At 44.2% G+C, this 19573-nt stretch overlaps 3 protein-coding genes across 4 annotated transcripts in view; 2 read left to right on the top strand and 1 right to left on the bottom strand.

Moving 5' to 3' along the window:
- LOC136434547 (E3 ubiquitin-protein ligase HUWE1-like) overlaps positions 1-6161 on the top strand; it is an 83028-nt gene extending 76867 nt beyond the window's left edge. Inside the window, exons 80-87 of the mRNA XM_066427411.1 lie at positions 167-422; positions 754-875; positions 1278-1446; positions 1828-1933; positions 2524-2727; positions 3525-3659; positions 4008-4159; positions 5110-6161. Coding sequence (XP_066283508.1) covers positions 167-422; positions 754-875; positions 1278-1446; positions 1828-1933; positions 2524-2727; positions 3525-3659; positions 4008-4159; positions 5110-5212 — 1247 coding nt within the window. The 3' untranslated portion in view covers positions 5213-6161. The remainder of the gene's footprint in view (positions 1-166; positions 423-753; positions 876-1277; positions 1447-1827; positions 1934-2523; positions 2728-3524; positions 3660-4007; positions 4160-5109) is intronic.
- A 618-nt stretch (positions 6162-6779) lies between these two features.
- Positions 6780-10798, bottom strand: LOC136434326 (squidulin-like). Of its 2 annotated transcripts, XM_066427087.1 has the most exons (5): positions 10548-10798; positions 9088-9290; positions 8587-8718; positions 7544-7669; positions 6846-7219 (listed from the first exon to the last, which is right to left on the bottom strand). In XM_066427087.1, exons 1-5 carry the CDS (start codon positions 10771-10773, stop codon positions 7178-7180), a joined length of 729 nt encoding a protein of 242 aa, XP_066283184.1. In that variant the 5' UTR covers positions 10774-10798; the 3' UTR covers positions 6846-7177. The 2 variants fall into 2 exon arrangements, with proteins under 2 accessions (XP_066283186.1, XP_066283184.1); XM_066427089.1 differs by lacking the exon at positions 7544-7669 and having other exon boundaries at positions 6780-7219.
- A 2069-nt stretch (positions 10799-12867) lies between these two features.
- Positions 12868-19234, top strand: LOC136434497 (uncharacterized). Its single transcript, XM_066427317.1, has 17 exons — positions 12868-12871; positions 13503-13697; positions 13820-14085; positions 14428-14706; positions 14826-15081; positions 15250-15361; positions 15571-15686; positions 15918-16051; positions 16157-16189; positions 16305-16443; positions 16555-16751; positions 16865-16945; positions 17060-17185; positions 17314-17412; positions 17541-17615; positions 17741-17846; positions 18124-19234. The coding sequence occupies exons 1-17, from the start codon at positions 12868-12870 to the stop codon at positions 18192-18194; spliced, it is 2289 nt and encodes a 762-aa protein (XP_066283414.1). The 3' UTR covers positions 18195-19234.
- Positions 19235-19573: the final 339 nt, after the last annotated feature.

Here is a 19573-nt window from a genome sequence, read left to right as displayed (position 1 = left end):
TATTTTGAACTCTAGAATTCTAGATTTTTGATCACTTAGTCCACACACACACACACACAGAATCACACACACACACACACACACACACACACACACACACACACACACACAGTTGATGTTTTTGGGCGTTTAACCTTAAAATGTCATATTTCGTTGTTCCTTCCAGAAACGCATCGCACAGTGCTGAACCAGATCCTGCGGCAGTCGACTCAGCACCTGGCTGACGGGCCGTTCTCGGTGCTGGTGGACCACACGCACATCCTGGACTTCGACGTGAAGCGCCGGTTCTTCCGGCAGGAGCTGGAGCGCATGGACGAAGGCATCCGGCGGGAGGACCTGGCCGTGCACGTCCGGCGCGACCACGTCTTCGAGGACTCCTTCCGCGAGCTGCACCGAAGGACGCCAGAGGAGCTCAAAAACAGGTGCGCTGCTTTTGCCTTCAAGTTGTATTCCTTCAGAAACATTTCTTTGCAAGCTGAAGTTTCTCTTTCAGAAAAGATGAAAATTGTCTTCAAAATGGCAATGATCACTTTCAAGCTTCCATCTGCATTGTGGAATATTTCATGTTTATCTTGAATAGATCTACTGTCAGACGATACTCAAACTATTACAGTTTCTTACCAAATTTTGAAAGAATAGCATTCCGCTGTGTGTACAGTAGTACTTATCAGTGCAGAGTTACAATAAGTGTGTTTGCAAATATGCCCACCTGATGTTTGCAAAGCTGAAGTAACTGTTGATGTTATCTGTCAGGTTGTACATCGTGTTTGAGGGAGAGGAGGGCCAGGATGCGGGCGGGTTGCTAAGGGAGTGGTACCTCATCATCTCCAGGGAGATCTTCAACCCCAACTATGCCCTCTTCACCATCTCTCCAGGTAAACAACATTTCCCATTCTGAATCAAAAGTTTAACTGTAATTGGACTTACCCAAACAAAAATTGGACTTACCCAAATTTTTGACTGTTCAAGTTTTAACTCCAATCTTTGTCGAGGAATTTTCATTGAAATGATCCCTTCTATGTTGGACCAGTGGCACAGTTGTGTATCTGGCTGGGATCATAACTCAAAAGGATTGCATGACTTTTCACCCGCTGGATAGAGTGTAAAACATGCTGAAAGTTTGTTGGAAATTCAGAATTTTGCTTTTTGAATTAAACTTGCTTCACTGACAGTCCAAGCCCTTTTCCTCCTGTTGGCAAATGAATTTGGGCATCTGTTCAATCATTTAATGATACGGGAACCAGATGAGCTTCATGTCAAATTTTGTCCATTCCCAGGTGACAGAGTGACGTACCGGCCGAACCCCTCGTCCCACTGCAACCCTAACCACCTCAGCTACTTCAAGTTCGTGGGGCGCGTCATCGGCAAGGCCATCTACGATAACAAGCTGCTGGAGTGTTACTTCACACGCTCCTTCTACAAGCACATCCTGGGCAAGAACGTCAAGTAAGGGGGATTCTTTTTTTCCCAATCTTTCTCAACAATTCCTGTCTTCTATGACGTTTGGTAAGTCCACGACCTGCTGTAAGTAGTAGACTGGTTTGTTTCCACAATACAACAACATGGATTAAAAGCTTGGTTGCAGGCCAAGGGCTGAATTGTACTGCATTGCTATTACAAGAGTTTAGTACGCATTATTATACGCCTTGGAGAGTACGATAGTTACAAATACACACCATATACAGTCACAATTTGTTTCACTCAAAACCTATTTTAATCTGAGTTTGTACATTATCTTGTAAGCTAAAACTGGATCGAGATTCAGTTGCATACGCTGCCATCTGAACAAAAATAATTTCCTTTGATGCCCCCCTCCCTCCCCCACAGGTACACGGACATGGAGAGTGAAGACTACCAGTTCTACCAGGGGCTGACATTCCTGCTGGAGAACAACATAGAGGAGTCCGGGCTGGAACTCACCTTCAGCACTGAGGTAGGCTGGGTACACTTGCTGACATGGAACAATACTTTAAAAACACACAAGTCTTCTTTTTACACAATTATGCATGGGATAACAATGGTCAATAAATATAAAATGTCCCTTTTCCACAATACTAAACATTCACACTACTCACCCAAATTGATGGTATAGAATCTGGCTAACGAAGATGACTTTTAAGTCCTACAGAAGAGATAAATTGTGTTCAGTAGTTAAGTCTGTGTTGTGGTTTCTGTCTGCCTACAGATCCAGGAGTTTGGTGTCAGTAGTTACGTCTAGGGCTGTGTACCTAAACAATCTTTGACATGGGATTTACCTGTCATAAGTCTAAAAAAATGATGTCCACTAGTGCTTTGCTTTGTTCAGGTACAGTTGATGTTGACAGGTCCGGACCTGTACTTGAAACATTTTACAGGGTTTAGGTCCACAGCCCTAGTTAAGTCTGTTGTGATTGTCCTGACACAGATCCAGGAGTTTGGCGTGACGGAGGTTCGCGACCTGAAGCAGTGGTTAACTCAGTTTTGTGTTGTACAGACCCAGGAGTTTGGTGTCAGTAGTAAAGTCTGTGTTGTATTATTCTACAGATCCAGGAGTTTGGCGTGACGGAGGTTCGCGACCTGAAGCAGAACGGGCGCAACATCGTGGTAACAGAGGAGAACAAGCACGAGTACGTGAAGCTGGTGTGCCAGCTCAAGATGACCGGGTCCATCCGCAAGCAGATCGACGCCTTCCTGGAGGGCTTCTATGAGATCATTCCCAAACGACTCATCTCTATATTCAACGAACAGGTCAGAATGGTTTTCTTGTGCTTCATAGAGTTTGCCTGTACTGCCTGTAGGATAATACCTGTACTACCTGTAGGATAATACCTGTACTATCTGTAGGATAATACCTGTACTATCTGTAGGATAATACCTGTACTATCTGTAGGATAATACCTGTACTATCTGTAGGATAATACCTGTACTACCATTACTACTATGTCTTTCTTGTTCCAAGCCAACAAAACTGGGTGGAGAGTAATAGCGACAAGCCATGATGATGATAGAGTTTAAAAAAAGCAATGTTGTCGATGACCAGTTGTTTCATCTCCTCTTGTTGACCTGGTTTTGTTGTGTTTTGTAAAATAATCAGTGTTGTTGGTGATCCTTTACTTCTTTCTTCACCTCCTTTAAAAGTGTTCTCGTCTATGTTTTGTCATATTTTATACTAGTACCTCAGATTTTACTATCAAATTTGACAGAACATAGACAAGAAATAAGTGGTGGTAATAATGGTTATCTAAGAAGACAGTTTGTTATTTTGACATTTTCAACATTAAGTCATTCTACATTTGATAAAAGATGATAATGTAACAGTTGAGTGTCTCAAATGCAAATAATCTTTCTGATTTTTGCACGACACAATACCGTGACTGTTGTTTTGACTTTGGCACTTGCTGTATCCCAACTACCTGATGTCCAAAGCTTCAGTAGGTTTTGCCTGACATCATTGCTGATTATTGATGACTATTGAATATATTGCTGATTATTGATGACTATTGAATATATTGCTGATTATTGATCATGGATGACTGTTTCCCCAGGAACTGGAACTGCTCATCTCTGGTCTGCCCAACATCGACCTGGACGACCTCAAGGCCAACAGCGAGTACCACAAGTACCAGAGCAACTCCCTGCAGATCCAGTGGTTCTGGAGAGCTCTCAGGTCCTACGACCAGGTTAGTACCACAGTGAGGTACCACGGTAAGGTACCATAGTACCACAGTGAGGCACCATGGTAAGGTACCATGGTAATGTACCACAGTAAGGTTCCACAGCAATATACCACAGTAAAGTACCGCAGTAAGGTACCATGGTGAGGTACCACAGTAAGGTACCATGGTAAGGTACCACAAGTACCAGAGCAACTCCCTACAGATCCAGTATGATTAAGACGTATTTGATAATACCTGTACTACTGTTACTACTACTACTACTGTCCTCCTTATTTCAAGCAGCAGGAGAGTACCTTTACTTACATGAATTGAGACCTGTAGTGCTTAGACCCTGTTTTTTCCCGTTTGCAGGCTGACCGTGCCAAGTTCCTGCAGTTTGTGACGGGGACGTCCAAGGTGCCGCTGCAGGGCTTCTCGCACCTGGAGGGGATGAACGGCACGCAGAAGTTCCAGATCCACCGCGACGACCGCTCCACGGACAGGCTGCCTTCTGCACACACATGGTAGGGGGCGCTATTGCTCTTGTCCACCATGCTTTTCACTACTAAGTACCACAGTTTGGTGAAGAGTGCTTGTATCGCTGAACATACATGGTTGGAGCATATTTGTTTGATACTACTTAGTTAAGTTAGGGATACCTTTGAGCTTACTTTCTAAGGCCCTTGCATGGGCTTCATATGTCATTTTTATTCATAAAAGAAGTAAGGCTAGGGTTGTACAAACTTAGTTCAAAATAACTTTAAGAAGATAAATAGGGCCAGACAAATTTGATTTGATACGGTATGTTTGAACTTATAGAAATAATTGTAGACTGGAAAATGAACATGATTACCAACTCAACAGAGTCTGAGTGGAAAGCCTGTACCCTGGTACACACAGTTTCAATCAATCAATCGTTGGCAGGCATCAGTGCCTGATGCATGGCGGCTGCAGACATGCATAGGGCTCGCCAGGCTGGTCTGCTCTCGGCAAAGACCCTCCAGTCGGTTCTGGTGATCCCCAGCCCCTGGAGCGTGTTGAAGATCTGGTCTTCCCATCTTCCTCTAGGGCGACCTCTAGGTCGCTTCCATGACGGGTTGGGTTCCGATGAAATCAGTTTCAGGGAGTGAACATACTAGGCAGATTCATGTTTTCCTCACAGTCCTCTGTTTTTATCTTGTCCTCTTAAAAGCATAGCCAAGATGCAAGAAATTAACTTCTTGTGGCCTGAGAGTAAGATGATATATTTTTCACTCATACTTTTCCTCATCCGTCCCCAGCTTCAACCAGCTGGACCTGCCTCCAAGTTAGGGATACCTTTGATCTTACTTCTTAAGGCCCTTGTACGGGCTTCATCTGTCATTTTTACCCATGAAAAAAAGTAAGGCTAGGGTTGTACAAATATCCAAGGAAATATTGAGCTGAGAATAAGATGATATATTTTTCACTCATACTTTTCCTCATCCGTCCCCAGCTTCAACCAGCTTGACCTGCCGCCCTACGAGACCTACGAGAAGCTGCACTACATGCTGAAGATCGCCATCCAGGAGTGCTCCGAGGGCTTCGGCTTCGCCTAGCGCCCCCCTCCCCGCGCCTCCCACCCTCCTTGTTGCAGAAGTATGGATATAAAGTACACAGTAGCTCTCTCTGGAAGCCCGCCCCTACACCAGACCCCCGGATGTACAGGGGCCGCCGCTGGCTCGACGTTTGAAATGTTGCCACATGTTTGTATGTGTACAGCCCTCATGTACAGGCCTGGTGACGCTAGGACTTCTGTACCAGATACGCTCTCAGAAAATTTGACAGTAAAGATGTTCGAACATGTTGTTTGTCAGGACGTACACGATGCTAATCCGAACGGCTGCCCCCCTCCCCACCCTAGATACTTATACAATGGAGACTGTCACAAGGGGGAGGGGGGCGGTCCAGCTTACTACGACGTAACTCCCAGCAGTGGAAACTGGGAGATGAAGTCAGGATCTCAGGCAATAACGTTGCTGTTACACGGCCTCCACAGGCCACGGTGCGTCCGTAGTAGACACGAAAGTTGACGTAGTAGCTAACTCCAGACACTAGTTTTGTAAAGAGAGAAATGATACCTTGGGTGGGCTAAAAGGAAAAAGAGACACTCAACTATGTCCAGTGCTTTCAAAGCATTTTGCCTGAAGTATCTCAGTTGTATTTAAGATTCCGTGGTTTATTAGACGTAGCTCTGTTGAAAATAGGTGTTTTTTCACCTTGTCTAAGAGATAAAATTGCACTATAAATGATGAAAGGTTCATATGTTGAAACTTGGATATTATGAAAAGATATGTATTTGAGAACACAATGTTGCTTATAGGCCTATAGATGTAAGATAGCTCGGACGCAACTATAGACAAGCAGAATGGCACAGCCTCGAAATTCTGAGATTTTCCATTTTTCGTTTTACTGTACTGGTTGACTTAATATTGATGCTGAACTGTTACATTTGAGGACTCTTGGAAATTGTTGAAAAGTGAATAAATGTCAAATGTGAGCCAAGAATCTCGTTTGCCAGATTTCATTGTTTTGTTTCAGTTACAACTGTGTGAAGTGTAAGATATCAGACTTTGTGGCTGCAACACTCTCCAAGGACTTGGAAAAAGAAGGAATGAAAAATGGTCATCAATCTTCTTAGTCAATTGCTCTTCATCAGGCTCGTGATAAAGTAAAGTAAAGACGTCTTTCCTCAAACTGCTTTTCTAGGGGCCTGAGGAAACGACAGAAACAAACGCATGACTTTGAATCAAAAGTCATACTCAAAATTACACAGCCTGCACAACGCAAAAATCTGCACAGTGTCGGCATTACAATAGCAACAAATAATCGATCAAAGCCCAAAAGGAATCGTACATCGCACACTAACATACATAAAATGTTTCTCATATGAAATACATATAACGTTATTTCATAACGCAGAACGCCAAGTCGACATGGATAGATAATGCTCACTCAGCTGTCAGTTCGGTTCATAATTACACTGCAATTAGCTACAGTCATCACTTGGAAATGACATGTCATATGTGCTCTTCTATCATGTCAAACTTTGTGCGTTAACTTCTTCCTCATTCTGTGCCCTGTTTTGACAAAATCTCTCCCCAAGTGCCTTTATCTCTCCCCAAGTGCCTTTAAATCGTTAATTCTACATTCATCACTGCAAATTCAGTAGTACAGTGCATGAGACACACTGGCTTCATTTGATGTACAGCCTCCTTCAACATCTCCATAGCCGCACGAAAAAAGATCACTAATTTTATGAAAAAATCACAGAACATGGTATGATCAACAACAAGTCCTCTACCGTTGTTCCACTATCACTCCGCATCAGGAGGTAGGTTCTCTTGTTCCAGAAGACGGTGTAACAAACTCATTTCTAGTTCTTACTATTCGAAACATCTGGTCAAGGGAGGTTGCAGTGGACGGTTCTACTATGGTATGGGGGTCACAGCGTGTTCACAACACCGTAGAGCCATTTGCCAAACATGGAAGCGTGGTAATAGGCGGGAAATCCCGACCCTGCTTCAATGTATGATGAACTCCTTCACGAACTCTTCATAGTTGAGCTGTAACGGCAAAGGGAACAATGACAAGTCAATTCCATAAAAGGAGCTGTGATGATGTACCAAACTCTTTTTGTCAACAGGTTGAAATGCATTTCTTCGCCTTTCCAATCTTCACCCTTAAAAGCGTTGCCCGGACGTCTAATTTTTCTGTACCTTGCTTCGTGAATGGTTAAGTACAGCGCCCACAGTTTGAAAACATGATCGGCTCCCATCGATAGTTTCATCAGGTTGAAAACAGAGAACTTTGTTACCCAGACCGTTTGTGTTTTGTGGGTGTGGGGGGGAGGGGGTGGGTGTGTGTGTGTGGGGGGGGGTGACACCGACCTTCCCGTCCCCGTCCGTGTCGGCGTCCTTCAGCATCTTCTCCGCCTCTTCCTCCGACACCTGAACCCCGCCGAACTCCTTCATGCCCTGGATGATCTCGTTCTTGTCGATGTAGCCGCTGTTATCCTGTAATTCAGTCAGTACAACCACCGGGTTACTTTCACAAGCAGACCCAATCCAACATGAAGATGGTCCGTCATCGAGCCTTGTAACATTGGGGTCAGGTAGGGTTAACTTGCAATTGGACGGGTGGGTTTTAGGCTAGGGTGGGTTCTACTTCGTTTAGACCCTTGTAGTGCAGCACAAGGGACGCCTTCACGTGGGACCCCCGTGGAAGCGGAAGAGGGGGAGGCCGAGGAACACATGGAGGAGGGACCTAGTGGCTGATGTGAAAGGAGCAGCTGATAGAAAGGGCCCAGGACCGCACTAGCCTGAGTACCGGTACCAGCCTCCGTTGTGACCGCTGGCTCAAAAAAGCCAGCCACCTTTTTTGAGCCAGCGGTCAGTACGGAGGCTAGGACCGCACCGGATGGAGGCAACTAGTCCGTGGCCTATGCCCAAGGATGGGCGGTAGGCCTAAGAAGAAGAAGGGTACCTATCTAGTGTCACACAGGGCAGCAAGTTTCCTTGCTTGAGTACATTCTAAAAGGGAGGGGTCGCTGGCCCTTCCCACTTATCGTGCTTGAGGCTCCTCCTCGAACACACGACCCCCATTTTACGTCCCTTCCGAAAGATCGATGCAGCCCCAGCCGAGATGTCCTGACCCAGGATTGAACCGGGGTCACCCAGTTAGCAACGAATTAGAAACAGGAACTTAACTGTGAGGCTCTTGAGCTAAAGGGACATCGCTGGCTGGGGACTATAGGCCCCACTAAACAATCACCCAGGGGGTGTACGGGGGTGTCTGTAGAGAAATATTTTTCGGACTGCAAAATGAGTACAATCAATTAAAACAAAAGTTGGTGTTGGCCCCATTACCCCCTCTCACTAGATATCGTAAAAACTCGGTCCTGGCGCCCCGTGGCCAGTTTTAAACAAAATACCTTGTCAAACTGCTTGAAGACGGACATTTCCGAGCCCAGGTACTTGTCCATCTGCAGCCAGGCGAGGAACTCTTCCACGCTCGCGGCTCCACTTCCGGTCGTGTCCACGTTCTGCACCCAATCACGGATCTCCTGCAGAGAATGACGTCATATTTAACAAGCATTCACCCAATCACGGATCTCCTGCAGAGGATGACGTCATATAGAACAAGTCTTCACCCAATCACGGATCTCCTGCAGAGGATGACGTCATATATAACAAGCATTCACCCAATCACGGATCTCCTGCAGAGGATGACGTCATATATAACAAGCATTCACCCAATCAAGGATCTCCTTCGGGGGAGACGTCATATGTAACAAGCATTCATCCAATCACGGATCTCCTGCAGAGGATGACGTCATGTTAAAACAGCCATGACGTCATACCTGTGTGGGGAATTGATCTTCTAAATGGTAAAAGTTCGGGGACGTTGTAGCACACACTGACTGATGAAATACCTGTTTCCGTTCCTCGCTATGAGCGGCGCCCATGGAGCCGTACACCTCGATCATCTGTTCCGCCGAGGCCTTGCCGCTGCCGGCCGGGTCGAGCTGTGAGAACAGCTGCCTCATCTGCGCGATCTGCTCCTCCGCCAGCTCAGCCTTCGCTGCCTCCTCGGCTTCATCCTCGGCTTCATCGTCCTCGTCATCCTCGCATAACTCTGCACCAGGCGGAACGAACAGGGATGGGGGAACGGCGTTTGGTAAATCCGAAAATAATGCCGTATTTCACCTAGGGCAACTGATTCTAGAGAATCTGCTTTCTAAGCATTCATTCATTCATTCATTCATTCATTCATTCATTCATTCATTCATTCATTCATTCATTCATTTGCCGTGCAGTTCAAAAATGCGCCTCTAGGTGCGTTCCACAAGATTGCAACAGCTGGGCAGGTGTGGCTGACTCGGTGCAGAGATGCCCCAGCTACGCTGACCGATATGACAACAGGCTGTTTTGATGTATATCAAGGTTATAAAAATCATGTTACCGTAGCAACTGACAATATTATGACATCAAACTCAAACGGCACAATATGACATGATCCGTAATTCAACACGTCTATACAGAAGAAACAGACACACCGCCCCAGCTGTTCCCCCGCAGCTACCAAGTGGAATGCATTACCCTAGTGACATAGCTGTGGCCATGTCCAACTCTGTACAGCTATGTGAGGCCATGGCCAGGGTGACCGCCCCCCTATGATTAGCTGTGACGCATGACTGAATTCAGTTTGGTCAAAATTGTGAATATTTTTCATCAATTTTCTTGTCCTTGCATTACGCATCATTTATTCGTTCGTTCGTTAGTTTGTTCGCGTCCCTTCCAAAAGACGAATGCGAAAGATGTCATTTACGGGTGCAGCCCCAACCGAATGCCCTTCCCAGGATTGAACCGGGATCTCCCAGGTAGTAACTAATTAGAACCCGGAGCTCAACTGTGAGGCTGCTGAGGGACATCTCTCCTGTAATACGTACATGCAGGTAAAGGCGTAGTTATCTCCATGAAAAAAAAGGACTTTTTTATGGGGATATTGTTTTGCATGGCGTATGCGCGTGTGTTATCCAGTGTGCATGTTTGTGTCACTGGACGCTAAAATCAGCATAACTGAAGAACGTGTGGATGGATTGTAAGGATATTTGGTATGTGGGTAGGTGCCGGGATGAGAAAGGCCAAGGTCAATTTTGGGCCCCCTGGTATGTGTCACTGGAGCTGCAATGGCGTATTTGTAAAAATCTTCCAAGGAGAATTACTGAAGAAAGGAACGACAGATTTTCATGTTATTTCATACGCAGGTAGTTTGGACAGAGATGTACAAACTGGACAAATTATGCAAATTGGGACTTAATTTGAATAATTAATGAGGAAAATCTATATGTCCATTGTAGGCTTTGGCTGTAGAATAGAAAACATCACTGACCGTCCAGGAGGGCCAGATTCTTGTCGAGTTCGCTGCACACCGCGCTGAACTCCTGTCCCATCTCCGCGAGACTGTTGTCCCCGGCGAGTCCGAACCCCTTCTTCGCGGGCTCAGCGCACAGCTCAACAAACTCCTCCTTCATCTTACTCATGTCTTCCCTCATCTCACCGAACGTCTGACCCTTCTTCTCCGCGACTTTTCCCTTCTTTGGTGCAGCGCCTGCCATCTACAGGCAGAACGGACAGTAGTGAAGGAGTCATCTCCGAGCAGATGTAACGGTGGCAAAGACCGTATCCACCTGGCAGAAGGAGTTTTCATAGCCAGTTGGACACGGTCTTTGCCACCGTTAGATCTGCTTGGAGATTAGTGAAGGAGTAGCCCTTGGTACATCCCCAACAATGCTACATTTCAAGTAGGGCGACTGATTTCTTTACGCCCGTGACAAGCATGGGTGAACTTCTTTATAAATTACTGAGGCATCCCTCAATCACAACGTCGAAGACAAACTACTAGCACCATCACTGCTATGGCCAGCAGTAGCCTGGGATTCGTAAAGCGTACCTTAAAGAGGGTGGCGAGGGATCAAGATAAGATGCACTGAGCAATAGAAATAATTCTGGAATACATCACTAGACACAAGCCAGAGTGCGCATCTACACGGGGTCCATACAGATATGACAACCTTGGATGTGCCGCTAGGCTCGAATTCGTTTCTCGTAATACAACGTTAACAGCTGCGGTACAGATTTGCAGAGGTCTATAAGCTGGCCGATATTAGACTGGCCGACATCTGCAGACTAGCTTGACCAGTTTCAATGCATAAAGCCATAAACAATATTGACCTTGATGCAATTAACTACACCGTAACATCTAACACAAGCAGCACAGGCAACATCTAACAACAACTACTACTACTACTACTACTACAACATCGAACACAAGCAACACAATGTGCGCTTCAACACGTCCGAAACTAAAACATACCTTTCCAGTCTCCTCCCAGAACCGCGGTTGACTGCGCTATTCACGCGTCACGGAATGACCTACTTACGTCCATCTGGAGAGGCCCGCGTTGGGGGTCCCGACTCGGCACTGGATGCTATACTTGTAGGGCTAGAACGTGGCCACTACCGCTCGGCCAATGAGAGCCCTTCAATTACTGTGACTATATCTAGTATATCTGACGGTATAGTCTAACTTTACAAATGAATTCATGATCTTTCAAATCTATTGCTATCCCGCAGGCTCGTAATGATTTAAAAAAAAGACATATTTCTAGAAACTGCTTTTATACGTGAGGATACAGAAACACGCAGATGCACGACTTTGAAATGGACCCGGACTCGATCAGAAAGGTTTACTAGTGGTTTATTACACAGCATTAACAGCGTTAAAGGAAATATCTACACAATGTCGGCATTACAATATAGTGACAACCAATTAAACCTTAAAGTATCGTAACAATTCATTTTGTACCAACATACATAAATGTTTCTCACATGAGATCTAACGTTATTAAAAAAACTAGCATCTACAGGCCGAACGACAAATCAACATGGATGAATCATTGCACTCACTCAGCTGTCCTGACATATAACGGTAAATTTGATTGGCTACTATCAACACTTGGAAAGAAACATTGGTGCTCTTCTATCATGTTGACGTTGTGCGTCAGTTTCATCCTAATTCTGTGCTCTATTTGTTTTCAAGACCTCTCCATAAGTTTATTCCACATTCATCATCACAGATTCAGTAACAGAGAAGGCTTCCCTTACTTGATTCAATGGATGACATCTTTTATACAGCTCCTAAGCTGCCAGTGCGAACGTGCCGAAAAAGATCACGAAGGTTATGAAGATGCATACTTTAATAACACACAGAACGTGTGATAAACAACAAATCATTTATCATCGTTCCATCAGGAGGTAGGTTCTCTTGTGTCAGAAGACGGTGTAACAAGCTCAAGTCTAGTTATTTGTATTGTAAAAATCTAGTCGAGGGAGGTTACAGTGGACGGTTCTACGTACTTAGGCCAATACATATGTAGCGCTTTACGAAAGAGAGAATGTATTGTAACAGACCGAAACGTTTAACGTATATTATATCAGTACGCCATTTACGTTCATATTCTTGTGATTATAGTCACTACAAAATAGAACCCCTGTATTTGACCCTACTGTAACTAAGGCACGAGTCTTGACAGCCGACATCTGGGCGGCTGACCTGAGCCCCTCCTGGGCCTGCCCCGCGCGCCCGGCTGGGTATGCTAATGTGGCACGTGGAATCCCCCGGCCCTGCGGACCATTCCATTTTAAGGAAAATGGGTAGGGAAAGGTTGTTGAACAGGGAAATAATGACGTATTTTACCCACGTGAACAAGATGGCCGCCCGGGTTGTTTTGGTAAGATTTCTACAGTTATGTGAGTGTTTTTTGTAAGTGTTACGTTGATTCAGACCGCTGATTGAACCCTGGAGGATACAACGTAGTCTTTGGATTTGAGTGGTTGATTTAATAAAGCAAAAATATCGTTTAATTACTTTGGTCTTGTGATTTGTTCTAAAGATTAGCGGCCCCCCTCCCCAACAAGCTACTAGTATAAGAGGTACTTTGAACATGCATTTGTGTTCTTGTAGAAAGAATCCGATAGTATACTTCCCCGTCCTGGGAAGGAATAACTGACAAGGGTTGTGACCTCGTAACGAAAGGGGCAGACAGACATGATTGCGCGCGCATTTTGAGACAGAACTGGTAACGTTTTTGTGGGAAGTGGCTGCTCTTAGATATTCTGGCGTGTGAGAGGTTCTTTTCTAAGCTATTGTTGTGGCGTACGATCACTACAAAATGCGCTACAGTTGCAGCGTTGTTATCCTATGGTTACTGTTAATGGCTGGAGACGTTGAAGTAAATCCTGGACCAGGACAGCCATACGCCACATCAAACTTCTTCAACTTCAGCATCAGAGGTTTCCAGCAACGTGGGGTACATCACCACCAACAGCAGCAACATGTACTACAACAGCAGCAGCAGCAACAACAGCAGCAACAACATGTACTACAACAGCAGCAGCATCATGCACTACAACAGCAGCAACAACAACAACAACAGCAGCAACATGTACTACAACAGCAGCAACAACAACAACAACAGCAGCAACATGTACTACAACAGCAGCAACAACAACAACAACAGCAGCAACATGTACTACAACAGCAGCAGCAACAACAACAACAACAACAGATGTACCAGCAGAGGCCAGTGTTTTACATTCCAGTACAACAGCCTCCACAAGCATCTCAGGCAGCTCTGCATGAGGAGAGACGGAAACGTTTAGACGCAGAAGAGAGAGCTAGGGATTTTGAACGAAGATTAGAAGAATGTAGGTCAAATGGCGAAGATGCAGAAAGAGCAGTTCGAGAAGAGAGAGCAAGAGTTGCAGATTTAATACAACAACTCCAGGCTCAAGAAGAGGAACATCTGAGAGAAGTAAATGCACTCAAGGAGAGGATCAATGCCAAGAAGACCCAAGCCAAGTCCAGAGTAAGGAGTCACCGTAAAATGGGCTCAAAGACACCATCTAGCCAGCTGAAGCCGAGAGGGTCTAGGAAGAGAAAGGAAACTTATCAACAGAGGCTTTTTGAAACGTTTAACTCTTTCAACTCGGAGGTTAAAAGAGCAAAGGTAATAAGATCCTCATCATTTCTTAACATTCAGGCCTTACCTGATCATGGAAAACTATACTTTGCCATATGTATTTTAATGTAGATTTTGTTTGTTTGAACCTTTATTTATTCATGATAAGCTCAGATATGGGGGAGATAGTGATATTCATTTTAACCAGGTTCAATATCATTTCTAAAACTTAGTCCATCTGCAACACAGGTGGAGCTGACACTAGAGGGTGAAGACAAACCCCACAAGGTCACCTGGCCAAAGAGGAACACCCAACCACAAGGCCCACCTCAGCATGGAGAGAGAACACCAGCTGAGAAAACCCTGCATATACAGAAGTGGCTCAGGATCAAGGACAAATTTGTCATTTCTGATGTGGGATATCATGAGATCAGAATGATGTCCCCAGAGACTGTGCCACCTCTGTACAAACTTGGGAATGAGAAGAAAGAGCAGAACAAGATGATTGGAATCACCACAGACAAAGAGGTAAGATTACTATTCAAAAAAGTCAACAATTTCCTGTGACAAAACATTGCCATGCCGCATCTTAACAAAAACTGCACAATTGCATTTCACTTCAGTTTATCTGTTTTCCTGCATTGTAGGCATGCAACATGGCGCGGCGGTCAGTGAGGGAGCTGCTAACCTTCCTTCTCCGCCACCCAAAACACAAAGATTGTGGAGACCAAATATCTGTTCGATTCTCTGGAGATGGCAGACAGGTGACTCGGAACAACAGGATTGGTGCAGTTATGGGCACTCTCCGGATCATCCCAAACAGGGATACCATCAATGAGAACACGGAGAGTGCCCAGCTGCACCACACCATAGACGAGGAAGCCTGCATATTTGTATACGAAGGTAAGAGTTTTAAGACATTTGTGGCATACATAAAACCTCTCTTGCCAACCTGCTCTGAATTGGAGTTTGGATGAAATTAAGCCCACCTGCCTCATCATAAACGTTTTGATTAAATGAAAAAAACACACAATGCGATCAATAATGTTACGTATCCTTTAATGTTCCTAGGAGGAGAGGACCACGATACACAGCAGAGGACCGCAGCCCTTGTTTACAAGGAAATAGAAGATATTGGGAAGAATGGCCTGGTCATTGATGATAAGCTCATCAAAGTCAAATGGTATGCAGTGTTTCTTGATTTTACTAAGTAGATGGATTTCATGTATTTTTTGCTGCCATGTGTACAAACTTAGAAGTCTATCATCAAAATACAGCAAGTAGTAGCCATTAGACTGGAAAGTATGCTTGCCACTGAAGAAACAAATCGGCATATTCAAATTTTTGTATCATGGTTTATCTAAACATGATTTCTCCCTGTGCAAATTCAAGGTTCCTAACAGCAGATTGGAAGTTCCTAGCAACATTGTTGGGCCTGAACCAGGCGAGTAGCAAGAACTTCTGTATTTGGTGCCACTGCACCAAGAAGGAAATCTGCAATTTCAACAGTAAGTACCCATAATCATGTTACAATATCTTATATATGAAGATGTTTCCATGCTGTACATATATACATTGTGGTACATTAGCTGACCAAAAATCTCGGCTACTGTATACCATGGTGTTAGATTTCTAAATGCAATCTTCTACTGTGTTTTCAAACTGAATGTTTGAGACATGACAAAGTATGGTAAAACATGAGAATAATACTAGTACACATTTCTGATTTATCTGCACAGTCGACGATTGGGACATACAGAGGCGCCCTGGGGATCACACAACATACATTGGCAAGAGAGACCACAGGGGCCATATTCTGCCACCATTACTACACTTGCCATCTGAAGTCATTGTTCCAGACGTTCTACATTGTGTATGTATTTGGTGGGAACTTGTAGATAATCGATTTTTGAAATGTTACTACTTTCTTTCTTTTATCAAATATCAATATCAATACTAAACCTTATGCCTTTTACAGGGTATGCGAGTCCGGGGCAAGATGTTTAATCAGGTAGCAAAACAACCTTTTTTAAATGTTGTTTTCAATTTGATATTTGTGCTATGTACTAATGACTTTTCAGCACTGTCTTGATAGCATCATAATGTGAATTCTACCTTAAATACAGGTTGTTGTGTGGGCGATTAACCAGCGGAGGATAGAGCAGCTGGTGAGGGCGATGAAGGAGATTGGCGTGCCCTTCAGAATCATGGAAGGGGCTGGAGACGATGGGAAGGGATCAGTGAAAACATGGACGCAGCTGAATGGTACGGTTGATGACCCAGTATGTTTTATATGTTCTTAAACATTTCAATCAAATTTCCCAGCTAAAGTATCAAATTCGCAGAGATATGGGCTAACACTGATTTCATTTACAGCAAAACAACTGGAGCGAGTCTTCGCGAAGCTCAACCTTAATGCTGTGCTTACAGACAGGTGGAGCCCTAGAGGGCTGACTATAGCCAGCCTGTCTGTGGCGAAGCTTAAGGTCGAGCTTCGAAAACATGGATTGCCCGAAACTGGCTTGAAGGCTGCCCTTGTGGAGAGGTTATCCAGGTTCCTCGAAAGTGATCAGGTACGTGGGAAAAATTTGGTACTATGCAGTATGTGGAGATTTTGTCAATACCTAGTTTTGGCATCTGTTCACATATACATGTATTGAATAGTAGAAACAATTTTTTTTTTCAGATTCCCCTTCCAGAGGATGAAGAAGATGATGAGGAGTCCAACCCAATTCTCATAGTTGCGAACATCATCCAACTGTGGAAAGTAAGCTATATCCACTTCTAATGCTCCAATTTCTGTAATTCTAATTCAAGATCGAAAGCAGACACAGCATATGTTATTGCTATCCATCTATAATCAATATGCTGACATTTACAGGACTTTGAGGTGCTGGCAGTGGCCATGAAGTCTAGCCCAGGCGAGGAGGGCTACCTGACGCCTTCTTCCTTCAAGGAACAGGCGGTCAAGTGGGGAAAATTCTTCCGCCTGGCTACATTTGATGAAGTAAGTTAAACCACATAATGATGTAGCCAGAAAACTGATTTGAAACCATTACAATTGCAATAGTTGTCACTGTTACTTATTGCCCAAGAATATTAATCCTTATATTTCCTTTGTTTTATCTCTTTCAGCATGTTACACCATATATACATACTTTGGTGTACCATATTCCACAGTTCTTGTCAAAGTATAAGTTCATCAATGATCTCTCCTGTGAAAGCGTTGAGCAGGTATGTGTTATATTTGAATTAGTAAGAGATAACTAATTGTATACAATTGTTTGCACTTTTGAGATGTTCTACTATGTACATATGTTCATGTAAAAATAATTAAAAAACAAGTGTTATTTTCCGCTTAGAAAAACCACACACAAAACCGGAGATTTCATCACGGAAGCCAGAGGAGTGGCAGGGGCAGCACATGGACAACACAGGTATGATGATGTCTGCACTGCATTTCCTTTCATTTCCTGTGAAGCAAGTGACAGAAGACACAAATTGTAATGACCATACTGTACAAATAGTGCAAATTGTAACGTTTTAAATCTGATTTTTACAGGTTATGGAATATGAAAACAGAGACTTGTTTGCCGTGCTCAATGGCCTAGACAGGACGAAAGCTAATATGGGCCCAAATGCTTCCCAGCGAAAAGCCACCTTGCCAGGTTTGTCAGATTTGGAATACCATTTTACCTAGGTACCATTATATTTCAACTACATGTAGCTGCCCTGTCTTCCACACTAGAAAAAGAGTGTAGAATTGTTGTGTATCATCCATATATAGTGTTCCAGCCTGTCATTCATTTTACTTGGGTGACATTAAACATTGGCTGTTCCATAAATCTCACTGCTGTACACATCACAAAGTAATGCCCCTAATAGAATGAGTGGGATGCCATTAATCTGGTATAGATTGATAAACTGTTTTTTTTTAACTTTTAGCAGAAGACCAGCAGGTGCTGGAAGAGGATGAAGTGGAACGGTTCGAAGAGGACGACGATGACGAGTCTTAACTTGAAGGGACCAGTACTGTAGATACTCTTATAGTGTACCTGTTTGGGTGGAGGGTGTTTATCAGCTCTCTTGTAAGCAGTAGGGAAATCCAGCCGTCGTCAATGTGTTGTTTCTCCTGTAAATATTCAAACATATAATTGTGAATGAGAAAACATGTATTTTGTGGAATACTGTCTGTATGGACTGATTGTTTAAGCAGTGATTATGTATTGAATGTGTTTTTTTTATTATTGTAATGTTGTTTGTTATGTATGTGAGTTTGATAGATATGATTACCTTTGGACAGCATTCTGGTGGCCTGAGCCTCTCAGCCCTCTTGTGCGTGCACCTGGGGCAAGCAGTGTGGTCATATCTGACCACTGGTCTGCAGCCCCAGGTGACACGCACGGCTGTGACGAGGACGACAGAGGATGACTTCAGAGGTTTCCGATGCCACCCTCTGCCTAGGACGGGGATGAGCTCCCTTGGATGGCAGGAGAATGTCTCTGGTTGCCCAGAGACTCCTGCCATCCAACCCACTATGCTCAGCTGACGAAAGTGCTGAAATGAGAAAAATGCAGGTGGCTTAGAGCAAACAACAATCTGTTTATTAAATTGTATTGTAAATCTATGTTTATATGATATTGTAATAATGTATATATTGCTATAATGGAAGCAAAAAAGGACTTGCGTATATACCTTGTCAAAATCTGCCCGTGGGAAGGGGATGGTCAGGCTGGCCTTGCTGGTATACTGGCCAGCCCTGTCGCTGCACTGCCCTATGGCAGTGAGGATTGCAGTCCTCAAATACTGGATACAGGGTGGGTCCTCTTGAGTCCCCCCAGCTCCCTTCCCCAGAGCAGTGGCCTCCCTATGATGGTGAAGGTAGGCCTCCAACTCTGGGTTTTGTTGGAGGGGGACCCAAGAATGCTGCTGCCCTGGCCAGCTCCCTGCCCATCTCACCTTCACCTGCCAAATAATATTGTGTGTATTCTCAGGTAATGATATCAAGGTTTTGTACATAATTTCCACCATTTGTAAGTAAACTTTTGCCCTCCAACACGATCTTCTCACAAGTGTCTTTTTCATGGATTATGAAATAAATGCTTAGTGTCCAGTACATGTGTCATGTATGACCTACTTAGGAGGAGAGGACCTACTTACCAGAATAAGGTTGAATAAAATTGCCACACCTTCTCAAAACGTTGCCTAATTTCTATAATTCCTTACTACCGTGGTATCACTCTAAACGTATATTGTGCTAAGTATCCCAAGATGTTACTTAAAAGCCAAATGTTGGGGAAGACGGCATGTAAGACATTTGAAGTATCAAAGTACACGTGGTAACTTACCCAGATTTCACCTTCATCTCTAATCTCCTCTTGCACTACATCCTCCA

This window comes from Branchiostoma lanceolatum, chromosome 5, assembly GCF_035083965.1.
Source record: "Branchiostoma lanceolatum isolate klBraLanc5 chromosome 5, klBraLanc5.hap2, whole genome shotgun sequence".
NCBI classification, from domain to species: Eukaryota; Metazoa; Chordata; class Leptocardii; order Amphioxiformes; family Branchiostomatidae; genus Branchiostoma; species Branchiostoma lanceolatum.
This window is presented reverse-complemented; position numbering and strand designations above follow the sequence as displayed.